This window comes from Geotrypetes seraphini, chromosome 4 (assembly GCF_902459505.1).
Source record: "Geotrypetes seraphini chromosome 4, aGeoSer1.1, whole genome shotgun sequence".
NCBI classification, from domain to species: domain Eukaryota; kingdom Metazoa; phylum Chordata; class Amphibia; order Gymnophiona; family Dermophiidae; genus Geotrypetes; species Geotrypetes seraphini.
Genome location: NC_047087.1, coordinates 319,987,188 through 319,999,213, shown reverse-complemented (window position 1 = coordinate 319,999,213; position 12,026 = coordinate 319,987,188). Strand labels below are relative to the sequence as shown.

At 45.7% G+C, this 12,026-nt stretch overlaps 1 protein-coding gene across 7 annotated transcripts in view; it reads left to right on the top strand.

Annotated features, from left to right (window-relative positions):
• TIAL1 (TIA1 cytotoxic granule associated RNA binding protein like 1) overlaps nt 1-12,026 on the top strand; it is a 539,174-nt gene that overhangs the window by 78,501 nt on the left and 448,647 nt on the right. For all 7 annotated transcript variants that reach the window (XR_004539125.1, XR_004539126.1, XM_033940857.1 and 4 more), the window contains exon 2: nt 7,984-8,080. Coding sequence is in view for 5 of the 7 variants with exons in the window: in XM_033940857.1 (XP_033796748.1) it covers nt 7,984-8,080 (97 nt within the window). In the remaining 2 variants the exon portion in view is untranslated. The remainder of the gene's footprint in view (nt 1-7,983; nt 8,081-12,026) is intronic.

The window sequence follows — 12,026 nt, the reverse complement described above, 5'->3', positions numbered from 1 at the left end:
CCTGTGCATTAGTATGGACTTCAAAAGTCAGGCATCGGTCCAGGATGACTCCAAGGATTTTGAAAGTGGGGTTAATTGGGTAGTCTAACCCGTTTAATTTCAAGGAGGTATTTGTTAGCTTGTTGGTGGGACTAGCCAGGAAAATTTTGTTTTTTTCTGGGTTCAGTTTTAATTTGAATAATGTGGTCCATTGTTCTATCTTGGTGAGGACGGAAGAGGTGAATTGTTCAGTCTCTTGTGTAAGAGAGGTTATGGGAATGATAATAGTGATGTCATCTGCGTATATATAAGATTTCAGTTTTAGGTCATATAACATAGGCTTTAAATAGAGAGGGGGATAGAGGGGAGCCCTGAGGAACTCCACAGGGATTGCGCCAGGATTGGGAGAAGGTTCCGTTACAGTGAACCTGGTAAGTGCGATTTTTTAAGAAGCCTGTACACTAGTGCTGCCAGATTCAGGAAAAAAATTTTGATTTGATTGGATTCAGCCTATTGAATTGGTTTTTCGATTCGATTTTTCTGCTCAATTGGGTGCTTTTTTCAAACATCCTGGTGGGTTTATTTTATAGCCTCTTCACCCCCTTTGCCTTCTCTTAACCACACTGGCGCTGTGGTGTAAACAAAAAAGACTTTTCCTCTCTCTGTTAAATCCTAGCTCACGTTTGCGGTCTAACACCAGCTCTGGCAGGATACACGTTTCCTTTCCCCCTCTCTCTCCCTCTTAGAACCCACTCATCAAAATTGCTTTAGACCTTACGCCTTAATGTAATTTGTATTTCTCTTCCTGGAAATGTCCAGTTATCGTTCTGATGTAATCCGCTTAGAACTGAAAGGTACAGGCGGAATATAAGCCAGTAATGTAATGTAAATCTGGCATATTGTAATCAGAAAATGGAAAATAAAATTATTTTTTCTACCTTTTATTGTCTGGTCATTATTCTAATCTTGTTGGTCCCAGGCTCTGGTTGTCTTCTGATAACTTGCTTGCTAGGTTCTCCTTCTTTCTCCGTTCTAACCATCCATCTGCCATCTATGTCCTCCCCTTGTTTCCCTTCCCTCCCCTGGAGGTCTGGCATATTTCTTTTTTTTCGTTTCCATCCACAGATCCACCTTTTCTTAACTACCCTTTCATCCAGCATCTCTCCCTCCTTCCCCACCACCCCAGGGTTCACCATTTCTCCCTATCCAGCACCTCTATCCCCCCCAACACCATCCCTTGTGTCCAACTTCTCTCCCTTTCTGTTCCTTCCCTCCCTAAATCCCATTGTCCATCATCTCTCTCCCTCTCCTCTATTTTTAGACCCATTAATTCTTCCTCCCCAAAGTCCGGAAAATGCATGTCTCTTTGAACCCACCCTTCCCTCCCTCCCTCCGTGTACTAATACACCAAGGTCCCCCCGAAGGTCTGTGCCACCTCTGAAGGCCTGTCCCCCCCCCCTTGAAGGCCTGTCCCCCCTGAAGGCCTGTCCCCCCCGAAGGCCTGCCTGTCTCCCCTGAAGGCCTTTGCCACCATCATTGGCCTGTCCCCCCTTTGAAGGCCTATTCCCCCCTTGAAGGCCTGCACCCCCAAAAGGCCTTTCCCCCCCGAAGGACTGCACTCCACTCCGGGAGGCCTCCGTGTTCCCCCTGGCCTCCCCGCACCGTTTACCTCATAGCTGCAGTCTGCAGTGAAAATCGCGGTTACAACGTCTTTGTAAACTTGCTTTGAGCTGTTTCCTCTGCTGCAGTTCTGCCCCTCCTCTGACGTCAGAGGTAGGATCGCAGTGGAGGAAACAGCTCAAAGTAAGTTTACAAAGACGCTGTAACCGCGATCTTCGCTGCAGACTGCAGCTATGAGGTAAACGGTGCGGGGAGGCCAGGGGTAACATGGAGGCCTTCCCGGGAAGGTGTGTGTGTGTGTGTGGGGGGGGGGTGGTGCGCAGTCCTTCGGGGAGGCCAGGAGGAAAACCGGATGCCATGGAGGGGGGGAAGCTGGAGACCAGCACAGCAACACTTCCCGACTGACTCTCCCTCCTCGCCCTCTAAAGCAGGTGCGGCAGTGGCCGGCCAGCAAGAGCAGCACTGTCGCTCCTGCTTTAGGGGGGCGAGGGGGGAGGGTCAGATGAATTGGGAAGCCGATTTTGGGTTTTTTTAAATTGATTCGAATCGATTCACCCGAAGTGAATCGGTGTACCGATTCGAATCGTGAATCGGGCAGCACTATTGTGCATCAAGGGTGGCACAGGGGAGTGAGAGCGAGCCTTGGGCAGGGCTGGTACTGGAGAAAGAGATACCAGACAGGGTTGGAAGGGGGAAGTAGGAGGGAGAAATTCTGCAGAATTTGTAGTCCGGTTTCTCAGACAGTCTAGATCAGTGGTCTCAAACTTATGGCCCGGGGGCCACATGCGGCCCGCCAGGTACTATTTTGAGGCCCTCAGGATGTTTATCATAATCCCAAAAGTAAAATAAAACAGTTTCTTGATCATGTCTCTTTAGCTATAAATGACAATATTATTATTAAGACTTAGCCAAAAGGAAAGATTTATAAACTATAAAGAGTTTTACCTCATGCAAAATTGCCATTGCTTTAATAAGACATTAACTATTTTTTCTGAGGCCCTCTATGTACTTACAAATCCAAAACGTAGCCCTGCAAAGGGTTTGAGTTTGAGACCACTGGTCTAGATACAGTAGAGTGGAACTCAAGCAACCCCAAAAAATCGAAGAAATACTGTAATACTTTAAATAAAAATGAAAATCAGTTTCTGGCAGAAATTTAAGTGTAAACTTGGCACTCCACACCTGAGTATGCCCACGCTTTGCCTGCCATATGTCCGGTAATTTGTCTGGAACAGTTTATGGTAAGACATAGTATGGGGTATAGTATTAGTTAGGCCTGTTTTTAATAGTAATGCTCAAGCAACCAGAAACTACATTTATCCCAGGACAAGCAGGCAGGTATTCTCACAAGTGGGTGATGTGATCCAACGGAGCCCCAATGCGGACGCCTCACAAGCAGACTCGCTTGAAGAAACTCGAAGTTTTGAGTCGCCCGCACCGCGCATGCACGAGTGCCTTCCCGCCCAGCACAGGGCGCGTCTCCTCAGTTCTTACTTTTCCGCGGAGCTGAGAAGTCCGTCTTCGACTCTCTGCGTGAAGTGTTTTTCACTTGTGCCTTCTTTGTCCGCGGTTTTTGGGTTTATTTTTCTCAGAATCGCCGGTTTTCTTCTTTATTTTCTTCTTTTTCAAAAAAAAAAAAAAAAATTTCGTTTGTTCGACCGGGCAGGCCACATGGCCGCAGCCCCGCGGCTTCGATCTTGCGGCGGAGCTTTTTCGGCCCATGTCTCGGCCTGCAACCGGTTTTAAAAAGTGTTCCAAGTGCCAGCGCGTGATTTCCCTAACGGACCCTCATCGACGCTGTCGTCGGTGTCTTGGGCCTCAACATCTCCCGAAATCGTGCCAGCCTTGCTCAACACTTAAACCTCGTGCTTTCAAGCGTTGTTGCATCTTGTGGGAGCAGCTTTTCGGTATGGAGTCCTCGAGGGGTGCTTCGCCTTCGACATCATCCGATGCGCTCCAGACTTCCACACCTTCTGCTCCGAGCCTCATCAAACCTGCCTCGTTTGTACCGGCTATGTCTTCGATGCCTGCTGCAATGCCTTCCTCTGTCTCTTCAGGTCAGGTAGCACAGCAGCCCATTCCCCCGGTAGTGCTTAAAGTGCTCAAGGCTTCTAAGTCCAAGTACTCTCACACTGCCTCAAGTCTTTTGCTTCCATTCTTCGCCCGAAGCCGGCCCCTCCTCGACCTACACGACCACCTCTAATTTATCAACGGCGTTTTCCACCTAAACAGGCTCCTGCCATTCGTCAGCCTGTCAAGAGGCAACATCCACAGAAGCAGCAGAAGCTTCAACCACCTGCTGTTCCTAAGGCTCCTTAGCCTTTTTGACTGTCTGGAAAAGAGCATAACCTCAGTCGTTCTGCCATTCCCCATTTTTCCCCCTATCGGAAGTCGTCTCCATCATTTTTACCACCGATGGACGACTGTTACCACCGACCTCTGGGTCCTTTCCATCGTCAGGGAGGGATACTCTCTTCAGTTCCATCAAGTTCCTCCGGAACATCCGCCAAGAGAGTATCCTTCCAATTCAACCCAGACCGCCCTTCTTCTTCAGGAAGCTCAAGCTTTGCTTCAGCTCCGAGCCATCGAGCCAGTTCCTTTGGCTCAGCAGAACAAGGGATTTTACTCCCGGTACTTCCTTGTTCCGAAGAAGGCGGGTGATCTGCGTCCCATTTTGGATCTCAGAGTGCTCAACAAATTTCTGGTCAGAGAAAAATTTCGCATGTTGATTCTGGCATCTCTGAATCCCCTCCTCGAGCAGAACGACTGGTTATGCTCTCTGGATCTCAAGGAGGCCTACACTCACATTCCCATCCATCCGGCCTCCCATCAATACCTCAGATTTCGGGTGGGAGATCTACATTATCAATACAGAGTGCTTCCTTTCGGCCTGGCCTTGTCACCCAGAGTCTTCACCAAGTGTCTGGTTGTGGTGGCCGCAGCGCTCAGGAACCATGGTCTTCAGGTGTTTCCCTTACTTGACGACTGGCTCATCAAGGATTCCACGTGTCAGGAGGTCGTCCTAGTGACCCAGCGGACTGTCTGGTTCCTGCAGAGTCTTGGATTCGAAATCAACTTTCCGAAGTCCCATCTCCAGTCTTCTCAGACTCTTCCATTCATCGGAGCTGTTCTGGATACAGTCCAACTCAGAGCGTTCCTTCCTCAACAACGTCTGGAGACTCTTCTCCATCTTTGTCATTCAGTCTCCTCTCGCCCGTCCATCTCGGCGAGACACATGATGGTTCTTCTGGGTCACATGGCTACCACAGTACATGTGACTCCTTTTGCCAGACTTCACCTCAGAATTCCTCATTGGACCCTGGCATTTCAATGGACGCAGGTTTCCGACCCTCTGACTCGACACATCCAGGTCACTCCTGCTCTGACACAATCTCTACGCTGGTGGATGCTCTCTTCCAATCTATCCAGAGGCTTACTTTTTCACACGCCCCTCCATCAGAAGGTTCTCACGACCGATTCTTCAACTTACACTTGGGGGGCTCATCTGGATGGTCTCCGTACTCAGGGCTATTGGACCAGTACGGATCGTCAGTGTCACATCAATCTCCTGGAACTCAGGGCGATTTTCAACGCTCTCACTGCTTTCCAGTATCTGCTTCGTGACTGTGTAGTCCTCATTCGCACGGACAATCAAGTCGCAATGTATTATGTCAACAAACAGGGAGGGACAGGGTCTGCCTCCCTTTGTCAAGAAGCTCTGAAAGTTTGGGATTGGGCAATTCGCCACAACACCTTCCTCAAAGCTGTCTACATTCAGGGGGCGGACAATGTCGATCTGAGTCCATCTTAGTGCAATTGCTGCTTTCCATCAGCCTATTGAAGAGAAACCTCTCTCTGCTCATCCTGTGGTTTCCAGATTCATGAAAGGACTTTTCAATGTCAATCCTCCTCTAAAACCGCCTCCAGTGGTTTGGGACCTCAATATTGTTCTTACTCAACTGATGAAATCTCCATTTGAACCAATGGACAAGACTCATCTAAAATATCTCACTTGGAAAGTGGTGTTTCTCATTGGCCTCACTTCTGCTTGACGAGTCAGTGAGCTTCAAGCATTGGTTGCGGATCCATTTTTTACAGTGTTCCACCATGACAAGGTGGTTCTTCGCACTCATCCAAAATTTCTTCCTAAAGTAGTCTCGGAGTTTCATCTCAACCAATCCATTGTTCTTCCAGTGTTTTTTCCAAAGCCTCATTCTCATTCTGGAGAGTCAGCTCTTCATACTCTGGACTGTAAACGTGCTTTGGCTTTCTATTTGGAACGCACCAAACCACACAGAACTGCTCCTCAACTTTTTGTCTCCTTTGATCCGAACAAGTTGGGACGTCCTATCTCGAAGTATACCATCTCCAATTGGATGGCGGCTTGTATCTCATTCTGCTATGCCCAGGCTGGATTTCCTTTTCACAGTAAAGTCACAGCCCATAAGGTCAGAGCAATGGCAGCTTCTGTGGCTTTCCTCAGATCTACATCTATTGAGGAAATTTGTAAAGCTGCCACTTGGTCCTCGGTTCATACCTTCACTTCTCACTATTGTCTGAATACTTTCTCCAGACGGGATGGACAGTTTGGCCAAACAGTATTGCAAAATTTATTCTCCTAAGTTGCCAACTCTCCCACCATCCTACTTTGGTTAGCTTGGAGGTCATCCACTTGTGAGAATACCTGCCTGCTTGTCCTGGGATAAAGCACAGATGTTTGCTGGCTGTGGTGACCCTTGTTTTATTTTCCTTTTTTCTGTTGAAGGCATCCTATAGCTGATGAGTCTCAGAGGTGAGGATTTTGGTATTCTCACAAACCCTCCTATCTTCCCAAGAGGTTGTATTTTAATTAAGTTTGCAAAGGACTAATGTGGTCCTGTGAAACAGTGTCAAACAAAAAGACCTGTGCAAATACAGTTGTCTCAATCTGCATTTTGATACTGTTGAGAAGTTCCCATACAGGGTTCTGACAGTTGGTATCAAATAGATGTGAGGATTTGTATCCTGTTCTTATAGAAAACTGCCACAGATAAAAACCAAACAAACAATCTGAATTTTTGTCATAAGATGGAGCTCAATTAAAAATGATCAAAAAACCTTTACAATGTAGATGAAAACTTAAATTTATCATTACCCCGAGCGTCTTCTGATACACATTCTTGATGGCAGTTTGCTTATTTCTTAGTAAATAAAGCAGCAACTTCTCTGTTCTCTCAGGGTTTCCACAGCTGGCATTGTGCTTGTTGCAGGTTTCTGAGTCTCGCTGTGTTTCAGCCATCATGCTTTCTTTGGGGTATGTTGTGAGGTCTGCAGTTTGTCTTTGTAAATAGTAGGTCCACGGACCTGATTGGGAACAGGGCTGTCTGTTTGTGACCAACTGTGTTTACCACCAAAATTCAAATTGGTGACCAATTTGAATTTTGGTGGGACAGTCCTGTTCCCAATCAGGTCAGTAGTCCCACTATTTACAAAGACAAACTGCAGACCTCACAGCATACCCTGAAGAATGCCACAGCATAATGACTAAGACATCTATTTCTACCTAACAAGATGCAGCGAGACCCGGAAACCTTTAACAAGCAGCAACTTCTCTGATTTGCAGTGTATTAAATATGGCCAAATAGAGATGGTTTTTAGCCAAACTTATTGTGCGTAATAGTCCATCATTTTTCTCTTGGGATTTTCTGAACCTGTTTTTTTTTTAAATTTTGTATGGATGACTCATTCTATGGCAAATGTCTTCTTCAACAAAGCTCCTGAAGTATAATTACTTGGGAAGATTTGAGGTCTTGCACTAGAGAATGATATGGGGACAAATTTTTCCCCGTCCCTATGGGAATTCATTTTCCTGTCCCGTTCCCCGCGAGTTCTTTTCCTGTCCCTGCCCCATCCCTGCAAGCTCTATCCTCATCTGCACAAGCCTCAAAAACTTTAAAATTATAAGTTTTCAAGGCTGGTGCGATTAAAGCATAGCTTACAGGAATGGGGCAGGGACAGTGACAAAATTAATGGAGACGGGATGGGGAATTTGAGTTCCTGCGGGGACGGGAACAAATTTATCCCCGTGCCATTCTCTTATCATGCACCCCTGCCTGGTATGCAAGCCCTTAGAGAGGTGGCTTGCTGTAAGGCTAACTCCTGTATGGTCTCTTCAGTGCAGATTCTCTTGATATGTACTTGCACATTTTTGAAAATTATACTTTGTTGCCCTTCTCTGGCTTTGGAATTCTTTCTTTAGCACAGGTGTTATATTTTATATAAAGAATATTGTTCAACAAAAATTTGATGTACATTACTAATCAAAACTTCTGCAGTACTTTGCTAGTAGCCAAGGTTTAGGATGAACGGATCTCAGTCTAATTGCTTTGTTTTATGATTGTACAGCTATGTCGGTAACCTTTCCAGAGATGTCACAGAAGTTCTTATTCTCCAGTTATTCAGTCAGATTGGCCCCTGCAAAAGCTGTAAAATGATAACTGAGGTAAGACCTGAAAACCAGATATCATTTGTTTTTCATAAAATGTTTGTTTGGTTGTGCACATTAAGAATAAAATATTGTGGGTTGTCATCTATGTATAGACCCTGAAGTCTTTTTTTCCCAGAACTTGGATCCTGTGATTTCTTATACAGTTGCTTAGAGCTAATTGTAGCTTAGATTGGTTTAAACTGTTCTGGAGCATTGTCTTGATTTATCAGATAATAGTGGCAAAAAAAAAATTAGTTACTTTCTTGTACAATCCCACTTTATTTTGGGACTATTGGGTTATTTTGCTATACCCGCCAAAACTTGTAGGAAGCCTCAAACTTCAGAGTCTTAAGCTCCACACCTCTAACCTCTAACTTCAGCCCTGTCCCCTCAAGAAACATAGCAACATGTTCTTGTACAATCCCACTTTATTTTGGGACCAGCGGATTATTTCCCTCTACTCACCAGGATCTGAGGGAAGCCTTAAAACCTCTGAGCTTTTACCCCTTCCCTCTCATACCCCATCGCTGAGCATGCTCCTAGCAGTCTTTCTTCCTTCAGGCCAGATTGTAGGAGCTTATCTTTTCTGCTTGTGTTTTATTTCATGATCTTTCAGTATTTTCGTTCATGGTTTTTGCCCTCGTGCTGTAGAGGTTTCCTGCAAGGCTATCCTTGACTGCAGGAGATCATAGACTGTTTGAGAACGTCTGCTTCTGGGGTGAGGAGGTGCCCTGCTTGGCAATAAGCCCCCTTGACAGCCCGCACATCAGATAAGAGCTCTGGGATAGTTCCCTTGGGAACTAGCTCACCCTAGGTTCATCCGCTGCATGGCTCTGTGGAGGTAGAAACATAGAAGATGACGGCAGAAAAGGGCTACAGCCCATCAAGTTTGCCCACTCTGCTTACCCACTCTGTTTACCCACCCCCTGTCTATGCCCTAATGACCCAATTTCCTTATCTTGACCCTCGTAGGGATCCCACATGGGTATCCCATTTATTCTTAAAGTCTGGCACGCTGTCTGCTTCGATCACCTGCACTGGAAGCTTGTTCCAATGATCAACCACTCTCTCTGTGAAGAAATACTTTCTGGTGTTGCCATGAAATTTTCCGCCCCTGAGTTTGAGCGGGTGCCCTCTTGTGGCCGAGGGTCCCTTGAGAAAGAAAATATCATCTTCCACTTCGACACGTCCCGTGAGGTACTTAAATGTTTCGATCATGTCTCCCCTCTCCCTACGTTCCTCAAGAGTGTAGAGCTGTCATACAGACACTGTGTTCCTCCACCAGGTGTCTGTATGACGTGTCCGAGGGTGGTAGAGGTACCTGGCTGGGACATCTGGCCAGTGGGGCAGTCTGAAGATTTGAAGTCCAACTTGCCTACTTCCTAAGGATCTCCCTGTAAGTTGTTTCAGCTCTCTCAGCTGTGTTTTTCCACTCAATGAGTACAGGCTGATAGCCCAAACCAGTGATTTTTTTTGGGGGGGTCTAATAAAGGGTTTTGGGTGGTTTCCCTGCATGTCCTACCCCCCTCCCCCATGCCTAAAATCCTAAAATTGACGTTTTTGAGGGCTTCTTGTGTTCTGGGCTATTTTAGTCAAAATCGGCACTTGCGGCAGCCATCTTGGATTTTCCCGATTTGAAATAAAAGTTAATTTTTAGCACTTGCAAACTTTATTTTTTCAAGAAAAACACTCAGATGAACTCCCCAGGGTAGAATTTTGTGGATTGTCAGGTTTGTAGCTGTGTTTTACGTACGCATGTGAGAGGTGCAGAATTTGCCCGGACCCTGTGCATTTGACCTCTGAAGGAGGTCTTCCCATATTACTTCCCAGGTGCCTGCAAAAACGGTCTCCGGGTGGGTGGGGGGGGAGGCCTTCGGGGAGTGTGCAGGTGACTCTCCAATGAAAAGCAAGCACACTTCAGGGGAGAAATCTCACATATCCTTCTAAAGTTCCAAAAAGGATCCGCAGGAGGCATTTCCCGTCCTGGAGAATGGGTTTTTCGCCAAGTTTATTAATATGATGTATCAGGCTTATTTGGCTAAGAAAGTTTTGCCTGTCACCCTTCTGCAGGTGTCAGTGCCGGGCAAAATGGTGGAAACAATTATAAAGCACAAAAAAAGGATCCAACGGAATCTGCAGAAAACCAAGCAGCAAGCAATAAACAAGTCAAAAACTGCAGACTATGTACAGGATGCAGGCATTGTTTATTATACCGTTAATAAAATGCAGTGAATATACAACCTTATTACCAACCAAGGGATCCAACATGATCCGTGTTTCGGACAACACGCCTTCTCCAGGGGTCCTAATGAATATAAATATTAAGCCTAAGATAATATAATTAATACTTAAAATTACTACATGGTGTATAAAAATGGTGTGGGAATCCAAGATGGCGACTGTATAGGTTGTCTGTGTGTTTGCGCCTGACAACCTCCTCAAAGTAGTGTCTGTTATTAGTACTTTTCAAAATTACTTATTGAGGATGCCGAAGTGGAGAGGAAGAAGCGTCGCTGGGTCCTCGCGGCGCTCCGGGACTCCCGCGGTCGGTGGCATAGAGGAGCTTATCCGGCGCATGCAGGGCATGTCGGTAGAAACAGGGCTGACCACGCTGGAGACGCAGCAAGGGAACGGCGCGCAGCAGATCTCCTTGGGGCCTGAGACAACATTCAGCCCTGAAACAAGAGCACCGCCTTCGAACTCTCGAACAACCAGTTCCCCGAGGGAGGGGGAGCTTCCGGGAATTGGAGAGCTTCCTCCCCCAGAGGCAGTAGAGATCGATCCGGGGAATGGAGATTCAGGCTCCCAGCTTTCGCTGGGGAACCTGAGTATGGCGTTTGAGGCCCTAATAGCTGTGGGAGCGGGTTTAGCACAGCCTGAACTGCAGCTGGAAGACTTGCCAGTGGGTGAGCATAAAACTTTACATTTACAATTTCCTCAACCTGTTAAACCCCAGGAGGTAACGTTGGACGCTCTGTGGGACTTGGTAGCTACCATTCCAAAAACTATAGCCTCTCAACTTAACCAAGTGGAAGGAAAATTTAAAGAGTATGATAAGGAAATCACAGAATTGCAGAAAATTACCACTGATTTCAAATCACAGATTGAAACTCAACAACAAAATATTAAATCCTCTAAAGCAATAGAGGACGCACTAATTAAGGACAATACCAATTTAAGAAGGAAGCTTGAATCTCTTGAAAATTTTTCAAAAAGTAATAATCTTAGATTAATTAATTTTCCTAAGATTCCTACAGTAACTCCCAGAGATATGCTTAAACGTTATTTAGTAGAAATACTTGAAATACCTGAATCTTCTATTCCACCGTTCACACAGGCTTATTATTTGCCTGTTAAAGATATTAGTGATCAAAAGAATCCTCAGGAAGGGAATTAAGAAGTGATTCAAGAACCATTGGAGTTCCAGGCAAATACAGACTATAATTAAGTAAGAAACTAAGGATTTTAACACTGATGTTGTTATCCATCTGGGAACAAATGACCTGGCCAACAACTCCACACTTGAAGCACAGAAAGCTTTTCGGGAGCTTGGAGAGGGCGTGAAACCTTTTGTAAACACTTTAGCTTTTTCTGAAATACTGCCTGCATATGGAAAGGGAGAGCAAAGAGTGAAAAACACAGAGGACTTTAATAGATGGCTCAAAGCCTGGTGTCATCAAGAAGGCTTCAGGTTCATAGGAGGATGGGGAAATACATGGAAGGACAAGAAGCTATATTGCACTGATGAGCTACATATTACTACAGCAGGAAAAAGAAACCTTGCAGAGAAATTTAGACAATATTTTTCTAGACATTTAAACTAGAAGGTGGGGGTGGTGTATGTACGAAGGACAATTATAGAGACCACCCCCGGCAAAAGAAAAGATGTGATAGTAGTAAAGACTGCAACATAAGCAATATCAGCAACTCATTTCTTAGTATTGCAACGGAAAGTGAAACG